At 38.6% G+C, this 26851-nt stretch overlaps 3 protein-coding genes across 4 annotated transcripts in view; 2 read left to right on the forward strand and 1 right to left on the reverse strand.

The window, feature by feature from the left end:
* Nucleotides 1-26851, reverse strand: part of MED12L (mediator complex subunit 12L) — a 192006-nt gene that overhangs the window by 100320 nt on the left and 64835 nt on the right. The gene's annotated exons all lie outside the window — the stretch shown is intronic.
* On the forward strand, nucleotides 8444-15888 carry LOC106542265 (P2Y purinoceptor 14). The gene is made up of 2 exons (XM_014057934.2): nucleotides 8444-8529; nucleotides 14858-15888. Exon 2 carries the CDS (start codon nucleotides 14878-14880, stop codon nucleotides 15886-15888), a length of 1011 nt encoding a protein of 336 aa, XP_013913409.2. The 5' UTR covers nucleotides 8444-8529; nucleotides 14858-14877.
* On the forward strand, nucleotides 21388-22711 carry LOC148043571 (P2Y purinoceptor 14-like). The gene has a single exon (XM_087725383.1). It carries the CDS (start codon nucleotides 21403-21405, stop codon nucleotides 22411-22413), a length of 1011 nt encoding a protein of 336 aa, XP_087581509.1. The 5' UTR covers nucleotides 21388-21402; the 3' UTR covers nucleotides 22414-22711.

The raw sequence follows: 26851 nt of genomic DNA on the forward strand, positions 1-26851 counted from the left end.
TTCCTGCCCTAACTTTCCCATATAATATCTTTTGATAATAAACTTTTCTTTGCTGACTTATGGGTACCATTATTGCTATAGTACTCAAAGTATTCAGGGACATGTTGTCCTTTTACTTCTACTTATCTGAAAATCAATGGGAATTTTGCAGCAAAGTACACTGATTGTAACAGTTCTACATTCTAAACTTCCCAAAGATGATGTTTAAAATATAAACAAAACGGAAGATAAGCTTTGCAATACTAAGTCTGGGTGCAGAAAATCAGAGGCTGCATAGTTCATTCAACATCGGTGGATATCAAAAGGGAGTTCACTGGGAGACATAAGGATTGAATGGAGCAACAGTTTCTGGGGTTGAGGATAGTTCATTGACTTAACTGCCCCCTGATGGATCAACCAAGATTAAGTGGGGGGGAATAGCATCTGTCAATCATTGTACATTGCAGCCTATTAGAGCAGAGCAAAATAGCTTGCGAAAAAGCATGCAAGGTGTTTTGACCAATCACAGCTAAGCTGTCAAAATATAGAATGGAAGCTCTGAAGACCATCTGCTTAGGCCAGAAAACAGTTTCTTTGAACCAAAAGCTGCAAAATACAGGTGTGAGATTTTTTTTCATTGGCCTGGGAAAGGGAGAAAGATGATGTCATAGGTTTCAGCTGTCCAGAAATGATAGCAATGGGCCAAACAGAAAGTATGGCTTGTCCAGATTCATGGTTGCCTAACTGATATTCTGTAAAGCTTAAGTCAGGCTACAATACAATCAATTTAGGCAGAGACCTCATAATAAGCTGCTTTTAATTCATCTTACTAGGCACGACTGGACAGGTTTCTCCAATCTAGTTTCCAGTCAGGTTAGCTTTGGCATAAACCACGAGACTAATTTAAATAGCAAACAAATAATCACGAAAGGGTTCACACTGTGCCAAGATAAGTGGTAGCCGTGTTTCAATCTATTTCCTCCTTGAAGAAAGGGAATACTAATTAAAATTCAAGGCAACCCACTTACTCATATTTATAGCACTATCTGAAGCAAAATATGAAATGCATTAACTTCTCCACAAAATTTTCCTTAGGCAATCATAATGCAAACCTTTAAAATAAGCAGTAGAAGCGAAGATGCCATTTTGAATTTTATCAAATGGAAGCTTTAAAAGTAAGATTCTTAGCAGCACTTATGTGCATAGCCAAATGGTGGCAATATATTACTGTCAATAAGATATAAACTGGCATGCCTAACAAATTCACACTAACATTAATTCAAGGGAGGTTGGACTTAGTTTGCTTGTGGCTATATAGGGATTCTAGGCTGCTCTTTTAACTCCACCCTCAAGTTCTGGCACTTCTACAGTCCCCCTCCCCAAAAAAATGATGTCTCTAATATATAGTTCTGTGCACTTTGGTATTTAGTCATGCTGGCCACATAACCACAGAGACGTCTTCAAACAGTGCTGGCTCTTCAGCTTTGAAACGGAGATGAGCACCGCCTCCTAGAGTCGGAAACAACTAGCACATATGTGCAAGGGAAACCTTTTACCTTTTTCTGGAATAGCCACAGGGTCCCTGAATATAGGGACGTGGTAGCTCAGTGTCTAAGACACTGAGCTTGTCGATCAAAAAGGTTGGCAGTTTGAATCCCTATTGTTTTGTAACAGAGTGAGCTCCCGTTACCTTCCCAGCTTCTGCCAATTAGCAGTTCGAAAGCATGTAAAAATTCAAGTAAAAAAATAGGAACCACCTTTGGGGGTCACATAACAGTGTTCTGTGCGCCTTCGGCATTTAGTCATGCCAGCCACATGGCCACAGAGACCTTTTTGGACAGCACTGGCTCTTTGACTTTGAAACAGAGATGAGCACCGCCCCCTAGAGTCGGAAACAACTAGCACATATGTGCAAGGGGAACCTTTTACCTTTTAATGTATAGTTAAACACAATCCAATTGCAACTCTTTGATCTTATGACAGAGTTATCTTAATACATGCATCAAGCCTTTTTAAAATTCATATCAATTTAATTATGCATTATTTTAAAATGGGCCCACTTCAAAGAGTTTCTCAGCAACTAACAGCAAGATATAAAATGGATTAAAAACATGAAAAATAAATAATATAAACTCTATAAAATACCCATCAATACCTATGATGGCCATTCACAATCAACTAAAGTCAAAGAGAGATAGAAAAAGGAGTGTATTAGTTTTGTTTGTTTGTGAAAGGCATTCAGAATTGGGGCAATAGAAACATCCAGGTTATTCTAAAGACTGGTGCTCTAACAGCAAAAGTCCTTGTCCCATGGGCTTTTGAGGAGTGGGTACTCCCAAGAGACTTTGTAGATTTGACCATAGCGGTCGTGACAGGGAGAGGCAGATACGGCGGGGACCTTAGGGCTGGCCATTACCGGGGAAGGAGGGTTCGCTACATTACAGAGATCCCTCCTTCCGGCCCTAGGAGTCCCACTCCAAGACCAGATGGCGCGAGTAGTCAGGACCCTGGTCTCAGGCTGTTGTCGCTAAATGCCAGGTCTGTTGTTCATAAAGCTCCCCTCGTCCGGGACTTAATTACTGACGAGAGGGCAGACCTGGCATGTATTACTGAAACCTGGCTGGGCACAGAAGGAGGAGTCCCCCTTGTAGAGATGTGCCCAGAGGGATTTCAGGTGCTTCATCAGCCGAGAGCCCAGGGAAGGGGTGGCGGTGTGGCTATTGTAATCCGGGAGTCTCTGTTACCTCGTAGGGTCCCTGCTCCGGAGCTTGTCGGGTGTGAGTCTCTGCTGATAAAGTTGGACCTCAAGGGTCAAGTGGGTTTGCTGCTAACGTACCTGCCTCCCAACTGCGTTGCAGCATCCCTCCCCTCGCTCCTCGAGTCAGTAGCCGAGCTGGCGGTTGAGTTCCCCAGGCTTATAGTTCTGGGGGATTTCAACTTGCCATCGCTCGGTGAACGCTCTGACGGGGCGCAGGAGTTCATGGCTTCCATGACAGCCATGGGCTTGACCCAAGTAATTCGGGGCCCAACCCACGCAGCGGGTCACATGCTCGACCTCGTATTCCTCTCGGAGCAGTGGATGTGTGATCTTGGTCTGAAGGGTAATGAGATCATACCCCTGTCGTGGTCGGACCATTGCCTACTGAGGCTTGACTTCCGGAGGCCATACCCCCACCGTAGGGAGGAGGAACCGACCAGGTGGTTCCGCCCCAGGCGACTTATGGACCCTTTGAGGTTCCAGACGGAGCTTGGGGTTATTCCTGATACTCTCGCCCACAGTTCGGCGGAGACTCTGGCTGCCGCCTGGTACTCGGCGGCGTCGGAGTCTCTCGACCGGATTGCGCCGCTACGGCCCCTCCGGGTCAGTGGATCCCGGAGAGTTCCCTGGTTCACCGAGGAACTCCGGGAGAAGAAACGCCGGAGGAGATGCCTAGAGCACCAGTGGAGGTCCGATAGGTCCGAGGCGAACCGAGCACTTTTAACTACCTGCACCAAGGACTATGTCCGAGCATTAAGAACCGCAAAAAGATCTTATATTTCTGCCTTGGTTGCGTCCGCCGAGTCGCGCCCAGCCGCCCTGTTTAGGATAACCCGCTCCCTCCTTAATAGGAGGGATGCGGGAGACCCCTTGCAGGGTAGGGCTGAGGATTATGCTCAATTCTTGGCGGACAAAGTAGCTCGGTTTCGATCGGACTTGGACTCCACCGCAGTAGGTCCAGCTGAGTCACAGGAGGATTACTTGTTACATCAGCTCTGGGTTGAGTTCCAGGAAGTTGCCTCTGGGGATGTGGACAAGGCCATTCGAGCTGTAAGTGCCTCCACTTGTATTTTGGACCCGTGTCCCTCCTGGCTGGTGGCTAACAGCAGGGAGGTGACACATGGCTGGATCCAGGCGGTTGTCACCGCCTCCCTTCGGGAGGGGCACTTCCCCGCCGTACTTAAAACGGCGGTGGTGAGACCCCTCCTGAAGAAACCATCGTTAGATCCAGCCATCTTAAACAACTTTCGTCCTGTCTCCAACCTTCCCTTTATCGGGAAGGTTGTTGAGAAGGTGGTGGCCTTTCAGCTTCAACGGGCCTTGGAGGAAGCTAGCTATCTTGACCCCTTCCAGTCCGGCTTCAGACCTGGTTACAGCACAGAAACCGCTTTGGTCGCATTGACCGATGATCTCTGGAGGGCCAGAGATGGAGGCTATGCGTCCATCCTGGTTCTCCTTGACCTCTCAGCGGCTTTCGATACCATCGACCATGGTATCCTTCTGCGACGACTGCGGGAGGTGGGAGTGGGAGGCACTGTTCTGCGGTGGTTCTCCTCCTACCTCTCGGACAGGTCGCAGTCGGTGTTGGTCGGGGGGCAGAGATCGTCCCTGAGGCCCCTAACATGTGGGGTACCTCAGGGTTCGGTCCTATCCCCCCTACTATTTAACATATACATGAAACCGCTGGGCGAGATCATTCGGAGGCACGGGATAAAATACCATCAATATGCGGACGATACGCAATTGTATCTGTCCGCCCCGTGCCAACTCAATGAAGCGGTGGACGTGATGAACCAGGGTTTGGAGGCCGTTAGGAACTGGATGAGTGCTAACAAACTGGTACTCAACCCGGATAAGACCGAGTGGCTGTTGTGTTTCCCCCCCAATAATTTGGCTAATATACCAACGCTTAGGCTGGGGGGTCAAATTTTATACCCCTCAGATAGGGTCCGCAACTTAGGAGTCCTCCTGGACCCACAGCTGACTTTCGATCACCAGCTGTCAGCTGTGACCAGGGGGGCATTTGCCCAGGTTCGCCTGGTCCGCCAGTTGCGGCCCTACCTAGACCGGGGGGCTCTCACAACAGTCACTCGAGCCCTTGTGATCTCTAGACTGGAATACTGCAATGGGCTCTACATGGGGTTGCCCCTGAAGTGCATCCGGCGACTGCAGCTAGTCCAAAATGCAGCCGCGCGAGTGATAGTGGGCGCACCGCGGTTCGCCCACGTTACACCTGTCCTCCGCGAGCTGCATTGGCTGCCTGTTGGTCTCCGGGTGCGCTTCAGGATACTGATGACCATCTTTAAAGCACTCCATGGTAGCGGGTCTGGGTACTTGAGAGACCGCCTTCTGCCGATTACCTCCCTAAATCGACCAATTAGATCGCACAGACTGGGCCTCCTCCGAATTCCATCTGCCAGTCAATGTCGACTGGCGACCACACGGAGGAGAGCCTTTTCTGTTGCCGCCCCGACCCTGTGGAACGAGCTCCCCATGGAGATCCGTACCCTCACCACTATCCAGACCTTCCGCGCAGCCCTCAAGATCTGGCTCTCCCAGCAGGCCTGGGGATAGGTTTCCAATTACCCGCCCGAGTGTTTGATCGCTGAATGAAAGTTGTGTTTTATTATTTTTTCTTTGTGCACATATTGTTTTGTTTTTGACCTTGCACCCCCCTCCCCTGTGGTTGTAAGCCGCCCTGAGTCCCCTCAGGGAAAAGGGCGGCATATAAATCCCAATAAAACCTTAAAAACCTTAAAACCTTAAACCACATAGGCAGAATCAGTTCCGGCTATGACAATTCTGGAGGAATCCCACTGCTGCATCTCACTGGACTTTAAAGGTAATAATCAGCATTTTGAATTGGGGCTGAAAGCCTATCAGCACAATGACTTTAATTTTGAAGTTATTCTATTATGGAATTATTGTCTCACCAGCAAAATAGTCAAACATTATGATAATTGCACAAATATCTCTCCCTTACCTTACCAGAAAATAGATATCCACCTGTCCTCCACATCTGCAGATGCAAGTAGTTCTTGGCTTACAACCAAATATTTCGCAACCATTCAAAGTTACAATGGCATTTAAATAAGTAACTTATAAGCATCCTCCCGCTTATGATCATCACCAGATTCCTATGGTCACATGATCAAAATTTGGGTACTGGACAGCCTGCATGTATTGATGACCGTTGCAGTGTCCTGGAGTCATATGAACTCGATTTGTAACCTTCCCAACTTCTCCCATTGATTGGGCTTCCCAGCTGGTTCTGACAAGCCCAATCAATGGGAGAAGTTGGATTTGCTTTACATATAACAGCCTTGGCAAACAAAAAGGTCATAAAATCCAGCACAACCAACATAACAATTGCCTTACTTAGCAGTAGAAATTCTAGTCCCAATTTGGTTGCAAGTGTAGGACTACCGGAACTATAGAGAAAAATGTGATGCTAAAGTAAACACAGTTGACAAGATTCTATATACAAACTCCTGTTTTCCTTTAAATAAATCTGGTTAATAACAATGTGTGATCTTCTAACTTTCATGATGGCATGTGGTTGTGAAGGGTTTGACACAGATCACTCTATTCATGGTTGTATTATGTGCTTGTATAATGTCATCAACACTTTCCTGTGAAATTCTTGGGAAATAACAGTGGCATAAAGGTAGACCTCAACTTTCAACCCACAATTGGGACTAGAATTTTCTTTGCTAAGTTGTTAGGTGAGCTGCAACCCCTACAATCTTTTTTGCTATGGTTGTTAAGTGACTCATTGTAATTATAAGTGAATTGCACAATCTTTAAGCAAATCCAGCTTCCCCCATTGATGCTGCTTGTCATAAGCTAATTGGGAAGGTCACAAATCACATGACCCTGGGACAGTGTAGTTGTCATAAATACCTGCCAATGGCCAAATGCTCAAATTTTGATCATGTAACCATAGAGATACTGCAACGATTGTAAATGTGAGGACTGGTTGCAAGTCATTTTGTTCAGCGCCGTGGTAATTTCAAAAGATTGTAAATTGTTTACAAATGGTTGTAAATTAAGGACCACCTCTGCTGGCTTGGTATTTTGAGGTTTGAAACAGTGGTGGTTCTCTGGGTGTGGCTTGGTGGGCATGGCCTGGTGGGCATGGTAGGCAAAGGATATTGTAAAATCTCCATTCCTACTGCACTCTGGGGGAAGGTTACTGGACAATCCCCATTTCCTCCTGATCAGCTGGGACTCAGGAGGCAGAGAATAGATGGAGGCAGGGCCAGTCAGAAGTGGTATTCACCGGTGCTCCGAACTACTCAAAATTTCCAAAAATTTATATTTGATAGTAAGTCCTAATTAGCCAGGCTTTCTTCTTAATAAGAATGCTCAAGAATAAATCTATAATTGAAATAAACATAGAATGTGAGACAGAGAAAAAGAGACAGAGAGAGGGAGGGGGAGGGAGGGAGGGAGAGAGGGAAGGAAGGAAGGAAGGAAAGAAAGAAAGAAAGAAAGAAAGAAAGAAAGAAAGAAAGAAAGAAAGAAAGAAAGAAAACAAATAGGAATTATGCCAACATTTAAGGAAATGTAAACAATTGTTCTAGCTCCTATGTCATTTCATTCTTAGGCGTCAACAATGTAGCCTGTTTTATATAAGCACAGCTACTTATTTTTAAAAGTTCATAGGGAATAAAGGCAGACATTGTGGTATGTGATGTTTCTCAATCTTAGATAACAGAAGATGAATCTACAGTTGATGGTTCATTCAAGTGGCATATTTCATGCCACCCATGTTCTTTAGAATTTATACTGTGGCAATTTCATTGTGTTCAATGTTATTAATATTAGGACAAAGTTAAATAGTTATTCCTCATATAATTAGGTTTATATCAGAAAAAAGAGCATTAAAAAATTCTTTCACATAATTACACCAGGAATTGCAGCTTCTCGGATCCATAAACTCCTCCTGTGTGGCTCTCAACAGGTGGCAAATTTCCAAAAGATCTGACTGATTCTATACAGCAGTTCCCACAAGGACTTTTAACATATTACTCATCATGATTTCATGCATTTTCATTTTAAACACTATTCATTTCTGATTTGATGTAAAAAGAAAATAATTACAAAGCATGTTTCAGGTTTTTTTTTAAAAAGGGAAGTTACACTAACAAAAATCGAACAGCATTTTGTCTGCAGCTCTTGCAGTTATTCCACTATTCCATTATCTCTTTGCAAAGCACCAGCACTTCTTCCATAAAAATAATGCAGTCCTAGAAAAGATTTTCACTGCTTCCATACAAGGCACATATCACTTTGAAAAAATTCATTAAATCTCACCAGATAAAACAAAAAACAAAAAAAGTACGGTTAAATATATTTTTTCTGCTTAATATGGAAGTACAGATAGAATATTTATTACCAAAGATGTGTACTTCAGTAATTCTAAAATAAATAAATGAATGTGTGGTTCGTTGCTTCTGCCAATTTTGTGGGAACTGTTTAGTTTCTAAGAACTGGGCACGTAAGGAGGAAATTAGAATTTTGTAAGAGTTGCTATAGCTATTAGGGAACTATCATGGTTTCAGCTTCATACATTTCCTTTTTTTTTTTTTTGGCAATATTTTTAGATTTGGCACTCACAATTTAATCAGCGTCTCATGTCCAGCCCCAGTATCAGCTGGGAGCTGCACACTCTACAACTCTGGGGCTTTTAAACCAGTGTGGGAAGTGCTGGGAACTTCATTTCGGCATGGATTTGAAAGGGCATCATCATTTCTGAATCATCTGAAAAACTACCAAAGTTTATACTGGTGAGAAGTTACTATACATTTATTTGTTTGGGGGTTTTTAAATATATTTTTGTCAAAATGCTTGATCCCAAATCTTGCTTTAGGATTATAACTCCAAACAGCAGACTAGAAAAAGATATTTGAAACACAATAAATGAATAGATGTCTGCTAAATATGTCATCATATTACTGGTACAGTATATTATTTTAACAAATAGTTTTTTGACTATACAGCATTCAATTGCAACACCATTATAAAGGTTATTGTTAAAGCTCATTAATAAGATGATATATGTTATGATAACATAATCTAATTTAAAACTAGTAATAAGAATCAAACACCCCAGTTAGTTACAAATAAAAATAATATTTAGTTATTCATTATTAGATATACATTGCATTAAATATAGCTTTCCCTGAACTAATTACTCAAGTAGCTATAAAACTAGCCATATCTTATCTTTGTACCTCTCATACATTAAAAAAATCTATAAATGTTAAATCTGATTACATTTGTATTAAAGATTGCTTGCATCTCAAATATATCAGTATAATTAGCTATCTCCTTATAGTTACTGGGATGTGATGAGAATTTATTTTTTTTAAAAAGATTTTGGTGAAAAATAAAAGTGGAAAACAAGTTTTACGTGTTATCTGTAGAAAGCCAGGAAGGCAAAACATACCATAACTAGAAAGTGGAGAAAAGTTAAGACTCTTTTAAAAGTCTTATTTGTATTATTGGACTGGATACTTGCAACACAAAGTAAATTTAGCTTGATAACCAGTGCTAATGAACAAATGACTTACCAGTACCTCTTATTATGAATATTCAGTATAAAATAGCATTATTGAGCAAAGAATATAGCCCATGCTGGTTATTTTGTACAGAAATATTGCACATTGCACAAATTACAATATTTAAGATATATTTATTACTGTGTTATTTTTATTATTAAAACAAATTATTATTCATTGTTAGAAATCCTTTTTTTCTGTAAACTTTCATGCTTGGCAGAATAATTTTGGGTTTCTGACATCAGAGCAATCCAGTGATTTCAAAGCTCTGCACAACAGAAATGGGGGGATGCTTTTGGTTTATAATAAACTGTGCTTTTTAGGGATAGGTTTGAACTGAATACCAACATACATTACACTGCTGTATGGATGGCACTGGAGGAAAATATAGGTCTAAAAAGAGGGAGTTACAGGCTTATGCAATACAGATGTGATGGGATATGATGACAAGGTATTTCACTGTATATAATAAATTGTGCTTAGAGGATTCAGAGGGGCCACTAGAGTACAATTATGAAATAATAAGGAAAACTACAAAGTCAATGGGCTTCTGGAAATAAAGAGCAAAAAGAAGAATATTTTATGGACATAGTTTCTTTCTTTTGCTTTTCCTGCTCATTTTCCTATTCCTGCTTTCTTACTTCCCTTTTCTTTAACTTGTGACCTTTACTTGGCCCTTGAAATATTCGATGCCTTAGGAACAAGTTTAGTTTTCTTGGAAATACATTTTTGTAATGTATTTCGTGGCTCAATTTAACACCATAGATTCAAGCAGTGCTTTGATTTTCCTGGGAAGATATACTTGGGCTAGGGTCTTTTAGCTCTGCCTGCAATTCTACTTTGGGTGTTAACAGTTGGTATAAATGCTACTCTGGTTTGCAAGCAGAGAAATGAAATGGGCCCAAATTTCTTCTGGGCCCATACTGTGGTAAGCTGTTACAAACATTTATTGTAGGTATTGAGTTGCTCACATTGAAATCAATCAGTCTAAAAAGATCACAAGACATTCTATGAACATTAAGGTCTCCAAACGCTCAACTTTTCTCTGATCTTAATTTAAGGAAATGGATCTATATATGGAGCTGTTGTCTTAAGAGGCCAGACTGAAATTTTGGAGTTGTTTCAAAGAAAAGAGAGTTGATACATTTTTCACTGGTTTCCATAAACACATTATATATGTAATCCCATGCAGTTTATTTCTGCAATCTCTTTGGCCTTCTCATGTCCAAAGTCAAGTTCAATTGTGTAAATATCACATATTTCTTTTAGAGCCTTCATTTTTAAATCAACTCATTAAGTTTTGGGCTATAAATGACAATTATAGAAATTGCCAATGTATGCAGAAATATTTCTCACAAAGGTATTTATGGATTTGGGGAAAAAACAAATCCTAGTTGCAATTGGGTAACTTGTCAGATTTAACTAAAGAAAGGAGATTTTAAAAAGAAAGAAAGGAAGGAAGAAATCTGAGTAATACCAATACTGTTCACTATACTTCCCTATGTGCTCTACATGGGGCTGCCCTTGAAGAGCATCCGGCGACTTCAGCTGGTACAGAACGCGGCCGCGCGAGTGATTGTGGGTGCACCGCGGTTCACCCACATAACACCTATCCTCCGCGAGCTGCGCTGGCTACCTGTCGATCTCCGGGTGTGCTTCAAGGTGCTATTAGTCACTCATAAAGCCCTGCATGGTAGTGGATCTGGATACTTGAGAGACCGCCTCCTGCCAATCACCTCCCTGCGACCAATTAGATCACACAGATTGGGCCTCCTCCGTATTCCATCGGCCAGCCAGTGCCGGCTGGCAACTACAAGGAGGAGGGCCTTCTCTGTAGTAGCCCCGACCCTTTGGAACGAACTCCCCGTGGAGATTCGTACCCTCACCACCGTCCAGGCCTTCCGCACAGCCCTCAAGAACTGGCTAGCCCGTCAGGCCTGGGGACAAGGATAGTTGCCCCTCCCGAATGATGAATGTATGTTGCTTATTACTTTTATTATATGTGTCTATGTCACTGTCTGTACTTCCCCTCCCTGATTTTATGTGAGCCGCCCTGAGTCCCCCCAGGGAAAAGGGCGGCCTACAAATGTTAATAAAATTAAAATCAAAATCAAAATCAAATATATTTATCTGATATAACCGCATATAACCTTCTTTCATTTTCATACACTTCATATATTGCCTTTTCTTTAAACTTCTCATTTTTTTCTCAAAACATCTATAGCTTATGTGGTCTTGTTCCTTCTCTCAATTTTATAATATTTGTAATTTATTCCTTATTCGTCCATTCCATACTTCTTGGCATGTTCTTCAAGACAGAGATTTTCATTTATGTCAACTGCCAATCATCCCTTGCAAGAGATTGCATATTACTCACTGCCTTTCCCTCAGCATTTCTACATCTTAAAATTTCTCTGTCAATTTTCCAATTTTAGCAAAATTTTACCTAGGAACATAAGGTCGTCAACTTTAATTTTGCAACATTTATATGTAATTTGGATTCAATCACGGTATTTCTTGTACCTGGTTCTAACACATTAATATTCAGATCCATATTTCTCACTTTATCATTAAATGAATCTGGCGATGGTCAAAATTGACATGAGTTGCTTCTTTTCTCTCACATTTTTTGCAATCCTGCGTTTGTCCCAGAAAACCTTATATAAAATAAGCCTCAGTGTATTTTTATCAATAGTAATTCCATAAGAGTAATAGTAAGATTAAGATTAAGAATAAGAGTAAGAGTAATTCCATAATTCCATAATAGTAAGAGTAAGAGTAAGAGTAAGAGTAAGAGTAAGAGTAAGAGTAAGAGTAAGAGTAAGAGTAAGAGTAAGAGTAAGAGTAAGAGTAAGAGTAAGAGCCGAGGTGGCGCGGTAGGTAGAGTGCAGTACTGCAAGCTACTTCAACTGACTGTTATCTGCAGTTCGGCGGTTCAAATCTCACCGGCTCAGGGTTGACTCAGCCTCCCATCCTTCCGAGGTGGGTAAAATGAGGACCCAAACTGTTGGGGGCAATATGCTGACTCTGTAAACCGCTTAGAGAGGGCTGAAAGCCCTATGAAGCGGCATATAAGTCTTACTGCTGTTGCTATTACTATAATAGCACTTTTCTATTGAGAAAGTTTGCCTACAATTTTCTCAAGTTCAACTCATTAAAAGAAGTAGAAATGCTAAAATGACAAAAACTGACTTTATAGACTTACATAACTTAAAAAGGAGACAGGAAGGAAAAGCTGCATTTATGGGAAGTGGAAGTAGGATTGGAACATTTATCATTATAGTAATTCCAGTTATTTCTAAATTGTGGTGTCCTGAACAAGAATTCAATCCAGTTATGCTTCCCCCAATTAAAACAGGAGTCGCAAATCAGAATATACATGAAGTATGAGACAGATTTTTTTCTGTGTGTTCGGGAAGGGATTATAAACATACAATTTTATTTTAAAAAATATCACATTACAATCTTATATTCTAAATACTTGGTCATAGTGAAAAGGCTTCTATATGTGCAGAAATCAATTTCCATAATCAGGATAAAGTTAAAGATAAAGGTTCCCCTTGCACATATGTGCTAGACATTCCCAACTCTAGGGGGCGGTGCTCATCTCCGTTTCAAAGTCAAAGAGCCAGCGTTTTCCAAAAAGGTCTCTGTGGCCATGTGGCTGGCATGACTAAATGCCGAAGGCACACAGAACGCTGTTATCTGCACACCAAAGGTAGTTCCTATTTTTTTACTTGAATTTTTACATGCTTTCGAACTGTTAGTTGGCAGAAGCTGGGACAGGTAACGGGAGCTCACTCTATTACAAAGCAATAGGGATTCAAACCACCAAACTGCTGACCTTTTTGATCGACAAGCACAGCTGAGTTACCACTGAGTTACCACTTCCCTATATTCATGTGGCTATTCCAGAAAAAACAGTAAACATCAATATCTGTTTACAAAAATAATAATTATATATAGGTCCATTTCATCAGAAGCAAAGTATGTGATGAGTTATTCTAGTTAATAGATTGTGTGCATCTTTTATGTGCATCTACAGATGCATTTGTATCTGTAGTATTTCTGGGAATGACCTTGGGAGACAGAAGCTGAGACAGCCATCAAACAAAAGGTCTCTTAGCCCAGAGAAGGAAAAGGAATGTGGGAAGCATCTCAGATGGGGCTATACCTAGTTTTAAGGAAAGGCAGGGGATAATAAAGTATTTTCAGATCTGATAGATTTTGTTATAGTAACCCTTACAATAAAGGTAAGTTAGTATTCATCGTTTGTGCTTGTTGTATAGATTTCCTCAAACAGCTGGCATAACTCTTACAAGTCTGAAAGAATTGATCATCTCATTTACTTTCCCAAAACTAAGAAGAGTCCTTTTTATGGGTTTTTTTCCTTCTGTGAGCTGAGATATCTTTTATAAGTAGATGAAGTTAACAAATGAGAGCACCAGGCTTTAAATGTTGGGCTTGGACAACCTAGAACTATGCTGACTAAGGTCTGACCTAAGTGTAGTCCACAAAATTATCTGCCACAACGTCCTACCTGTCAATGGCTACATCAGCTTCAATCACAATAATACATGAGCACACAATAGATACAAACTCAAGGTTAACCGTTCCAAACTCGATTGCAGAAAATATGACTTCAGTAACAGAGTGGTCAATGCCTGGAATGCACTACCTGACTCTGTGGTTACATACCCAAACCCCCATAATTTTAACCTTAGACATCTACTGTTGACCTCACCCAATTCCTAAGAGGTTTTTAAGAATGTGCATAAGTGCACCAGCATGCCTGAAATCCTTGTCCTACTGTCTCTATTAATTCAAACCTATTTACTGTGTTCATATTTATGTTTTATGCTTATACTTATCTTTTACATGTTTGACAAATTAAATAAATAAGTAAATAAAACATTGTTTAAAGATGCTTTATAAAAAGGTGAGTTGCTGAAGTTTGAGGAACCTGGAATGAATATTTCTACTATTTATATATTTCTTAAAATATTTATGTGTTTATGGGCCTATGTAAGAATAGGCAATCTTGGCAAGCTTTAAAAAAACTGAGCAGAATTACTGGCTAATACTGGACTGGAAAACTATCAGGAAATGCAGTTTTAAACTAAATTGGCAAGTTGAGTGGGGGACCATTTCTAAGAAGATAATGGCAAAATATTCCTTATTCTTATTAAGAAAACTACAAGCAGGTGTTGTTAACAGAGGCTGACTTCAACTTTCAGTAGAAGCAATTAATTATTTCCTTCTATCCATTAAAAATTACCATTCTCTGACAGTACTCAAGGGTAGTGCATCTCGACATTAAAAGAAACTGTTTACAAAACTAAAGTAAATAAAAACATAAAAATAACACATTTTTGTGATGACTATTGTCTAAAGATTGCTTTGATCCTGTTTGAAATTATATTTCAAAACAGTAATACTTTATTTGGGAAGGTTGCCTTTTTACTTGCAATGGCATGTGACCATATGATATTATAAAAGAGAAAAATGCATGGAAATTGTTTTCTTAAACTTAACTTGATCTTTTTTTTTCCAGGGACTGCAAATGAACTGAACATGGTCGATTCAAGGAATACTACAGAAAGTAACTGCGATAGAAATAAAATCATTACCCAACAAATTATTCCATTGCTCTACGGTTTCATCTTTATAGGTGGAATACTGTTAAATGCAGTGGCAGCTTGGATCTTTCTTCACATTCCTAGCAAGACAAGTTTTATTGTTTATCTCAAGAACATTGTCGCAGCCGACCTTATTATGAGCTTAACTTACCCTTTTAAAATATTTTCTGACTCCAAAATTGGACATTGGCAGCTCGACATCGTTGTCTGCCGCTTTTCTGCTGTCATCTTTTACCTAAATATGTATATTAATATAACATTATTTGGACTCATAGGCTTTGACAGATGCTTTAAAGTAATGAAGCCCCAATTCAGCACTTCTGCTTTCAGTGTCCGGTGTAGCAAAATTGTATGTCTGGTTGTATGGCTGCTACAGATTGTTATCTCTTTTCCCAATATTATTTTAACAAACCAACTTCCTACAAAAAACAATTCAATTGACTGTATGAAGCTCAAAAGCCCTCTTGGACTCCAGTGGCACAAAGCTTCAAACTACACATGCCTAGGAATTTTCTGGATTGTGTTTTTTCTCCTAATAGTCTTCTACAGTTGCATTGCCAAGAAAATATATATTTCCCACCAAAAGTTTAAGAAAAACTCCACGCTGGCAAAGAAAAAGACCAACCGAAACATTTTCACCATCATGTTTGTTTTTATCGTTTGCTTTGTTCCGTATCACCTGGTCAGAGCCCCATATACGTTAAAACAAATCAAAACTGATTACGACTGTCAGATTAAAAATATACTGTATTACCTAAAAGAATTTACATTGATACTGTCAGCTGCAAATGTTTGTCTTGATCCAGTTATTTACGTATTCCTTTGTCAACCGTTTAAGGAAAAACTGTACCAAAAATTGCATCTGAAAGTTAAAACATCTGAAGAGTTTGAAAATTCTAAATCAAGAAAGTCAAATGCTATTGTTGAAACTATTATTGCTTTATAATTTTAACAGCAACATTATGGAAATGTGGGAATGCTGTTGTATTAAGGAAACAGTGTATGACTGATAAAATAATATTTGCCCTACTCAATCATTGCTATAATACCTATCCAGAAACCCTTCTCCTTACATAATGAATTGATTACACACTTAATTACTCAAGTAGTACTCGATTTACAACCGTAGTTGGGATACATGATCAAAATTTGGATACTTGGCAGCTGGCATGTATTGATGACTGTTACAGTGTCCTGGAGTCATATAATCTTTATTTGTGACCTTCCCAGGAGGTTCTAACAAGCCCAATCAATGGAAGAAGTTGGATTTGCTTCACATGTAACAACCTCGGCAAACAAAAAGATCATAAAATCCAGCACAACCAACATAACAATTGCCTTACTTAGCAGTAGAAATTCTAGTCCCAATTTGGTTGCAAGTTGAGGACTACCAGAACTAAAGAGAAAAATGTGATGCTAAAGTAAACACAGTTGACAAGATTCTATATACAAACTCCTGTTTTCCTTTAAATGAGCCGAGGTGGTGCAATGGTTACGATGCAGTACTGCAGGCCACTTTAGCTGACTGTGATCTGCAGTTCAGCGGTTCAAATCTCAACAGCTCAAGGTCAACTCAGCCTTCCATCCTTCCGAGGTACGTGAAATTAGGACCCAGACATGGGCAAGTTGCTGACTTAATGTGCTAAAAAATTTGTAAACCGCTTAGAGAGGGCTGAAAGCCCTATGAAGCGGTATATAAGTCTAATAAATAAATAAATAAATCTGGTTAATAACAATGCGTGATCTTCCAACATTCGTGATGGCATATGGTTGTGAAGGGTTTGACACAGATCATTCTATTCATGGTTGTATTATGTGCTTCTACAATGTCATCAATACTTTCCTGTGAATTTCCTGGGAAATAACAATGGCATAAAGGTAGACCTCAATTTACAACCCACAATTGGGACTAGAATTTTCATTGTTAAGTTGTTAGGTGAGCTGCAACCCTTTCTAAAATCTTTTTTGCTTTGATGGTTAAGTGAATCATTGCAATTATAAGTGAACTGCACAATATTTAAGCAAATCCAGCTTCCCACATTGATGCTGCTTGTCATAAGCTAATTGGGAAGGTCACAAATCACATGACCCTGGGACAGTGTAGTTGTCATAAACTACCAATGGCCAAATGCCCAAATTTTGATCATGTAACCATGAAGATACTGCAACGATTGTAAATGTGAGGAGTGGTTGCAAGACATTTTTTTCAGTGCCATTGTAATTTCGTAAGGTTGTAAATTGTTTACAAATGGTTGTAAATCAAGGACCACCTCTGCTGGCTTGGTATTTTGAGGTTTGAAATAGTGGTGGAATTTTTACTACTGGTTCTGTGGATGTACCTTGGTGGGTGCGGTAGGGGAAGGATAGTGTAAAATCTTCATTCCCTCCCCACTCCAGGGGAGGGTTATTGCAAAATTTATTCCCAATCAGCTGGGACTCGGGAGGCAGAGAATAGATGGGGCAGAGCCAGTGACAGGTAACATTTAATGGTTCTCTGAACTATTCAAAATTTCCACTACCAGTTCTCCAGAACTGGTCAGAACCTGCTGAATACCACCTCTGGTTTGAAAGTTTGCACACAGTGGGTACACAGTTATCTGATGCTAAGTCTGATTAGCCAGGCTTCCTTCTTATTAAAAATGCTCAAGAATAAAACTATAATTGAAGTAAACATAGAAAGTGGGGGCGGGGAGAGAGAGAGAGAGAGAGAGAGAGAGAGAGAGAGAGAGAGAGAGAGAGAGAGAGAGAGAGAGAGAGAGAGAGAGAGAGAGAGAGAGAGAGAGAGAGAGAATAGGAATTATGCCAAGACTTTATCAACATTTAAGAAAATTTAAGAATTTTTCTAACACCTATGTCATTTCATTCTTACATGTCAACAATGTAGCCTGTTTTATATAAGCACAGCTACTTATTCTTTTTTAAAGTTCATACGGGGAAAAAATAGACATTGTGGTATGTAATGTTACCCAATCTTAGACAACAGAAGGCTCATTCAAGTGTCATATTTCATGCCACCCGTGTTCTTTAGAATTTATACTGTGGCAATTTCATTGTGTTCAATGTTATTAATATTAGGACAGAGTTAAATAGATATTTCTTATATAATTAGGTTTATATCAGAACAAAGAGCATAAAAAAACTTCTTTCATGTAATTACACTTGTCAGAACCATGAACTCTTTCTGTGTGGCTCTCAACAGGTGGCAAATTTCCATGAGATCTGACTGATTTTATACAGAAGTTCCCACAAGGACTTTTAACATATTAATCATCGTGATTTCATGTATTTTCATTTTAAACAGTATTCTTTTCTGACTTGATATAAAAAGAAAATAATTATGAAGTATGTTTCAGATTTTTTTTAAAAAAGGAAGTCCACACTAACAAAAATCGAACAGTATTTTGTCTGCAGCTCTTGCAGTTATTCCATTAATAAGGATATTATCTCTTTGCAAAGCGCCAGCACTTCTTCCCTAAAAATAATGCAGTCATAGAAAAGATTTTCACTGCTTCCATACAAGGCACATATCACTTTGAAAAAATTCATAAAATCTCACCAGGTAAAATAAAATAAAATAACAAAAAAAGTATTGTCAAATAATTTTTCTGCTTAATATGGAAGTACAGGTACATCTTTATTACCAAAGATGTGTACTTCAGTAATTTTGTAGTGTTTCTAAAGTAAATAAATAAATGTGTGATTTGTTACTTATGCTAATTTTGTGGGAATTGTTTAGTTCCTAAGAACTGAACATGGAAGGAGGAAATTAGAATTTTGAAAGAGTTGCTATAGCCACTAGGGAAATTTTATGGTTTCAGCGTCATACATTTCCTTTTTTTGAGGGGGGACAATGTGTTTAGATTTGCCTCTCATGATTTAATAAGCATCACATGGCCAGCCCCAGTATCAGCTGGGAGCAGCAAAACTCTACAACTCTGGGGCTTTTAAACCAGCGTGGGAACTGCTGGGAACTTCATTTTGGCATGGATTTGAAAGGATATCATCACTTCTGAATCATCTGAAAAACTACCAAAGTTTGTACTGGTAAGAAATTACTATACGTTTATTTGTTTGGGTTTTTTTAAACGTATTGTTGTCAAAATGCTTAATCCCAAATCTTGCCACAGGATTACAGCTCCAAACTGCAGACTAGAAAAACACAATAAAAAGTAGATGTATGCTGAATATGTCATTATATTACTGAGACAGTATATTATTTTAACAAAGAGTTTTTTGACTATACATCATTCAATCCCAACACCATTATTAAGGCTTTTGTTAAATCTCAGAGAAATTTAAAACTAGTAATGAGAATTAAACACGCCAGTAAGTTACAAATAAAAATAAAGAAAATATTTAGTTGTTCATTACATTGCATGAAATATAGCGTCTCCTCAACTAATTACTCAAGTAGTTATAAAACTGACTATATCTCATCTTTGTACCTGTGATACTTTTAAAAAAATCTAGAAATAGTTAGATCTTATTGCATTTGTATTAAAGATTGCTTCCATCTCAACTATATCAGTATAATTAGCTATCAACTTATAGTTATTGGGATGAGATGAGATTTTTTTTTAAAGGTTTTGACAAAAAATAAAAGTGGAAAACACGTTTTATGTGCACATGTGGAAAGCTAGAGGGGCAGAAAATGCCATAATTAGAAGGAGGTAAGTTAAGACTCTTTTAAAAGTCTTATTTGTGTTATTGGACTGGACACTTTCAACATGAAACAAATTTAGCTTGATACCCAGTGCTAATGAAGAAATGACTTACTGATGCATCTTATATGGATATTCAGCAGTGGTGGGTTCCTACAGTTCAGGCCGGTTCAGCCGAACTTGTAGTGGTTTGGCGGCCTGGGTCATTGGAACCAGCAGCGACCAGGCCTGCCACGGCCAGAAACAGGTTCTCTGGGTAGCGCAGTAAGCATCGCCATCTTGTTTTTTGCTTCTGCGCATGCACAGAGCAATTTTTATTGCAGCGCACATCGACCTTGCCGACAAGTGAACCCACCCCTGATATTCAGAATAAAATAGCTTTATTGAGCAAAGAATATAGCCCATGCTGGTGATTTTGTGCAGAAATATTACACATTACACAAATTACAACATTTAAGTTATGTTCATTACTGTGTTATTTTTATTATTAAAACAAGGTATAATTCATTGTTAGAAATCCATGTTTTTCTGTAAACTTAACACTTGACAGAATAATTTTGGGTTTCTGACATCAGTGCAATCCAATGATTTCAAAGCTCTGCAGGACATAAATGGAATGGGGGAAATGCTTTTGGTTTATAATAAACTGGATGCGCTTTTTAGGGACAGGTTTGAACTGAATACCAGCTTACATTACATTGCTGTATGGACGGCACTGAAGGGCCTTCCCTAGTTTATTTCCCAAGGGGAGAGGAAATCAAAGTAAGTTAGTATTCATCATTTAGGCTTGTTATCTAGATTATCTCAACAGCTGGCATAAGTCTTACAAGTCTGAAAGAATTGATCATATCATTTACTTTCCACAAAACTAAGGAGGGTCCTTTTTATGGTTTTTTTCCCTTCTGTAAGATGAGATACCTTTTATAAGTACGTGAAGTTAAAAAATGAGAGCACCAGGCTTGAAATGTTGGGCTTGGGCAACCTAGAACTATGCCAACTAAAGTCTGACCTAAGTGTAGTCCACAAAATTATCTGCCACAACATCCTACCTGTCAATGGCTACATCAGCTTCAATCACAATAATACACAAGCACACAATAGATACAAACTCAAGGTAAACCGTTGCAAACTCGATTGCAGAAAATATGACTTCAGTAACAGATTGGTCAATGCCTGGAATGCACTACCTGGAATGCACTACATACCCAAACCACCATAATTTTAACCTTAGACTGTCTACTGTTGACCTAGGAATGGTTTGAATTCCTAAAAGGTTTTTAAGGGATGTGCATAAGCACACCAGCGTGCCTACCATTCCTGTCCTACTGTCTCCATTTATTTGTACTTGGCAATTTGGGCAGGGAATCATTTCTAAGAAGGTAATGGCAGAATATTTCTTATTCTTTTTAAGAAAACTACAAGTAGGCGTTGTTATCAGAGGCTGATTTCAACTTTTAGTAGAAGCAATTAATTATTTTCGTCTATCCCATTAAAAATCACCATTCTCTGATAGTACCCAAGGGTCTGCTTAGGCAGCGCAGCTCAACAATAGATGTTTACATAAGATACAGTAAATAAAAACATAAAAAAATCACAGGCTGTTTTGTGATGACTATTTGCTAGAAATTGCTTTGATCCTGTTTGAAATTATATAATACTTTATTTGAGAAGGTTGCCTTTTTACTTGCAATGGCATGTGACCAACTGATATTTTAAAAGAGAAAAATGCAGGGGAATTGTTTTCTTAGAGTTAACTTGATCTTTTTATTTTATTTTCAGGGACTGCAAATGAACTGAACATGGTCAATTCAAGCAATACTTCAGAAAGTAACTGCGATAGAAATAAAATCATTAAACAACAAATTATTCCATTGCTCTACGGTTTCATCTTTATAGGTGGAATACTGTTAAATGCAATGGCAGCTTGTATCTTTCTTTACATTCCTAGCAAGACAAGTTTTATTGTTTATCTCAAGAACATTGTCGCAGCCGACCTTATTATGAGCTTAACTTACCCTTTTAAAATATTTTCTGACTCCAAAATTGGACATTGGCAGCTCAGCATCGTTGTCTGCCGCTTTTCTGCTGTCATCTTTTACCTAAATATGTATATTAATATAACATTATTTGGACTCATAGGCTTTGACAGATGCTTTAAAGTAATGAAGCCCCAATTCAGCACTTCTGCTTTCAGCGTCCGGTGTAGCAAAATTGTATGTCTGGTCGTATGGCTGCTACAGATTGTTATCTCTTTTCCCAATATTATTTTAACAAACCAACTTCCTACAAAAAACAATTCAAATAAATGTATGAAGCTCAAAAGCCCTCTTGGAGTCCAGTGGCACACAGCTTCAAACTACACATGCCTAGGAATTTTCTGGATTGTGTTTTTTCTCCTAATAGTCTTCTACAGTTGCATTGCCAAGAAAATATATATTTCCCACCAAAAGTTTAAGAAAAACTCCACGCTGGCAAAGAAAAAGACCAACCGAAACATTTTCACCATCATGTTTGTGTTTATCGTTTGCTTTGTTCCGTATCACCTGGTCAGAGCCCCATATACGTTAAAACAAATCAAACCTGATTACGACTGTCAGATTAAAAATATACTATATTACCTAAAAGAATTTACATTGATACTGTCAGCTGCAAATGTTTGTCTTGATCCAGTTATTTACGTATTCCTTTGTCAACCGTTTAAGAAAAAATTGTACCAAAAGTTGCATCTGAAAGTTAAAACATCTGAAGAGTTTGAAAATTCTAAATCAAGAAAGTCAAATGCTATTGTTGAAACTATTATTGCTTTATAAATTTTAACAGCAACTTTATGGAAATGTGGGCATGTTGTTGTATTAAGGAAACAGTGTATGACTGATAAAATAATATTTGCCCTACTCAATCATTGCTGTAATACCTATCCAGAAACCCTTCTCCTTACATGATGAATTGATTACACACTTAATTACTCAAGTAGTACTCGATTTACAACCGTAGTTGGGATACATGATCAAAATTTGGATACTTGGCAGCCGGCATGTATTGATGACTGTTGCAGTGTCCTGGAGTCATATAATCTCTATTTGTGACCTTCCCAGCTGGTTCTGACAAGCCCAATCAATGGGAGAAGTTGGATTTGCTCCACATGCCAATTACCTGCCAATTACCTCCCTACGACCAATCAGATCCCATAGATTAGGCCTCCTCCGGATACCATCAGCTAGCCAATGTCGACTGTCGACCCCCCCAGGGGAGGGCCTTCTCTGTGGCTGCTCCGGCCCTCTGGAACGATCTCCCCGTGGAGATTCGGACCCTCACCACCCTTCAGGCTTTCCACAAAGCCCTCAAGACCTGGCTGTTCCGGCAGGCCTGGGGCTGATGAGTTCCCAGCCCCACTTGAATTGTTACGATAGTTGTGTTTTAATCTGTTTCTTGTATCTTGTTTTTGTCTTGTTCGGTTTTTTTGTATCTCTCCCTTCCCCACTTGTTTGTTAGCCGCCCTGAGTCCCTCGGGAATAGGGTGGCATACAAGTATAATAAACATAAACATAAACAAACATCTGATGGTAAGTCCTAATTAGCCAGGCTTCCGTCTTATTAAAAATGCTCAAGAATAAAACTATAATTGAAGTAAACACAGAAATTGGGAGAGAGAGGGGGGGAGGGAAGGAGGAAGGGAGGGAGGGAGGGAGGGAGGGAGAATAGGAATTATGTCAAGACTTTATCAACATTTAAGAAAATTTAAGAATTTTTCTAACACCTATGTCATTTCATTCTTATGTGTCAACAATGTAGCCTGTTTTATATAAGCACAGCTACTTCTTCCTTTTAAAAGTTCATAGGGAATAAAGGCAGACATTGTGGCATGTGATGTTACCCAATCTTAGACAACAGAAGGTGAATTTACAGTTGATGGTTCATTCAAGTGGCATATTTCATGCCACATGTGTTCTTTAGAATTTATACTGTAGCAATTTCATTGTGTTCAATGTTATTAATATTAGGACAGAGTTAAATAGTTATTCCTTATAGAATTAGGTTTATATCAGAACAAAGAACATAAAAAACTTCTCTCATGCAATTACACTTCTCAGAACCATGAACTCTTCCTGTGTGGCTCTCAACAGGTGGCAAATTTCCATGAGATCTGACTGATTTTATACAGAAGTTCCCACAAGGACTTTTAACATATTAATCATCGTGATTTAATGTATTTTCATTTTAAACAGAATTATTTTCTGACTTGATACAAAAAGAAAATAATTATGAAGTATTTTTCAGGTTTTTTTTTTTAAAAAAAAGGGAAGTCACACCAACAAAAATCAAACAGCATTTTGTTTGCAGCTCTTGTAGTTATTTTATTAATAAGGATATTATCTCTTTGCAAAGCACTAGCACTTGTTCCATAAAAATAATGCAGTCCTAGAAAAGATATTCACTGCTTCCATTCAAGGCACATATCACTTTGAAAAAAATCATTAAATCTCCCCAAATAAAACAAAAAACAAAAACAAAAGAAGTATGGTCAATTTTTTTTTTCCTTACTATGAAAGTACAGGTAGAACATTTATTACCAAAGATGTGTACTTCAGTCATTTTGTAGTGTTTCTAAAGTAAGTACATAAATAAATAAATGTGTGGTTTGTTACTTATGCCAATTTTGTGGGAATTGTTAAGTTCCTAAGAACTGGGCATAGAAGGAGGAAATTAGAATTTTGAAAGAGTTACTATTGCCACTAGGAAACTTTTATGGTTTCAGCTTCATACATTTCCTTTTTTGAGGGAGGACAATGTGTTTAGATTTGTCTCTCATGATTTAATCTCATGGCCAGCCCCAGTGTCAGCTAGGGGCTGCAAACTCTACAACTCTGGGGCTTTTAAACCAGTGTGGGAAGTGCTGGGAACTTTATTTCGGCATGGATTTGAAAGGGTATCATCGCTTCTGAATCAGCTGAAAAACTACCAAAGTTTGTACTGGTAAGAAGTTACTATACATTTATTTGTTTGGGTTTTTAAAGGTATTCTTGTCAAAATGCTTAATCGCAAACCTTGCCATAGGATTACAACTCCAAACTGCAGACTAGAAAAAGGTATTTGAAACACAATAAAAGTAGATGTATGCTGAATATGTCATCATATTACTGACACAGTATATTATTTTAACAAATAGTTTTTTGACTATACATCATTCAATTCCAACACCATCATTAAGGCTCTTGTTAAATCTCAGAGAAATTTAAAACTAGTAATGAGAATTAAACACACCAGTAAGTTACAGATAAAAATAAAGAAAATATTTAGTTGTTCATTAAATTGCATGAAATATAGCTTCCCCTGAACTAATTACTCAAGTAGTTATAAAACTGACTGTATCTCATCTTTGTACCTGTGATACTTTTAAAAAATCTAGAAATAGTTAGATCTTATTGCATTGTATTAAAGATTGCTTCCATCTCAAATATATCAGTAAAATTAGCTATCAACTTATAGTTATTGGGATGAGATGAGTTTGTTTTTTTTTTTTAAAGGTTTTGGCAAAAAAGTGGAAAACATGTTCTATGTGCACATGTGGAAAGCTAGAAAAGCAAAAAAATGCCATAATTAGAAGGAGGTAAGTTAAGACTCTTTTAAAAGTCTTATTTGTGTTATTGGACTGGACACTTTCAACATGAAATAAATTTAGCTTGATACCCAGTGCTAATGAAGAAATGACTTACTGATGTCTCTTATATGAATATTCAGCAGTGGTGGGTTCCTACGGTTCGGGCCGGTTCGGCCAAACATGTAGTGGTTTGGCGGCCTGGGTCGTTGGAACCAGCAGCGACCAGGCCTGCCACGGCCAGAAACAGGTTCTCTGGGTGGCGCAATAAGCATCGCCATCTTGTTTTTTGCTTCTGCACATACACAGAACAATTTTTATTGCAGCGCACATCGAGCGTGCCGACAAGTGAACTCACCCCTGATATTCAGAATAAAATAGCTTTATTCAGCAAAGAATATAGCCCACTCTGGTTATTTTGTGCAGAAATATTACACATTACACAAATTACAACATTTAAGTTATATTCATTACTGTGTTATTTTTATTATTAAAACAAAGTATAATTCATTGTTAGAAATCCTTTTTTTCTGTAAACTTAACACTTGACAGAATACTTCTGACATCAGTGCAATCCAATGATTTCAAAGCTCTGCAGGACAGAAATGGAATGGGGGAAATGCTTTTGGTTTATAATAAACTGGGTGTGCTTTTTAGGGACAGATTTGAACTGAATACCAGCATACATTACATTGCTGTGTGGACAGCACTGAAGGGCCTTCTCTAGTTTATTTCCCAAGGGGAGAGGAAATAAAAGTAAGTTAGTATTCATAACTTAGGCTTGTTGTCTAGATTACCTCAAACAGTTGGCATAAGTCTTACAAGTCTGAAAGAATTTATCATCTCATTTACTTTCCACAAAACTAAGGAGGGTCCTTTTTATGTTTTTTTCCCCTTCTGTAAACTGAGATACCTTTTATAAGTAAGTGAAGTTAAAAAATGAGAGCACCAAGCTTGAAATGTTGGGCTTGGACAACCTAGAACTATGCCGACTAAAGTCTGACCTAAGTGTCGTCCACAAAATTATCTGCCACAACGTCCTACCTGTCAATGGCTACATCAGCTTCAATCACAATAATACACGAGCACACAATAGATACAAACTCAAGGTAAACCGTTCCAAACTCAATTGCAGAAAATATGACTTCAGATTGGTCAATGCCTGGAATGCTCTACCCGACTCTGTTATTACATACCCAAAACCCCATAATTTTAACCTTAATCTGTCTACTGTTGACCTAGGAATGGTTTGAATTCCTAAGAGGTTTTTAAGGGATGTGCATAAGAATACCAGCATGCCTACCATCCCTGTCCTACTGTTTCCATTTATTCGTACCCATTTACTGTGTTCATATTTATGTTTTATACCTATACCTGTTATTTTTTACATATATGACAAACTAAATAAATAAATAAATAAAACATTGTTTAAAGCTGCTTTATAAAAAGGTAAGTTTCTGAAGTTTGAGGTACCCGGAATTAATATTTCATACTATTTATGTATTTCTTAAAATATTTATGTGTTGATGGGCCTATGTAAGAATAGGCAATATTGGCAAACTTTAAAAAAAACTGAGTAGAATTATTAATGGCTGGTGGAAATGCAGCTTTCAACTAAATTGGCATGTTGGGGGGGGACAATTTCTAAGAGG

Source organism: Thamnophis sirtalis, unplaced genomic scaffold (assembly GCF_051295495.1).
Source record: "Thamnophis sirtalis isolate CommonGarterSnake01/CBP01778 unplaced genomic scaffold, rThaSir2_p1.2 scaffold_11, whole genome shotgun sequence".
NCBI classification, from domain to species: domain Eukaryota; kingdom Metazoa; phylum Chordata; class Lepidosauria; order Squamata; family Natricidae; genus Thamnophis; species Thamnophis sirtalis.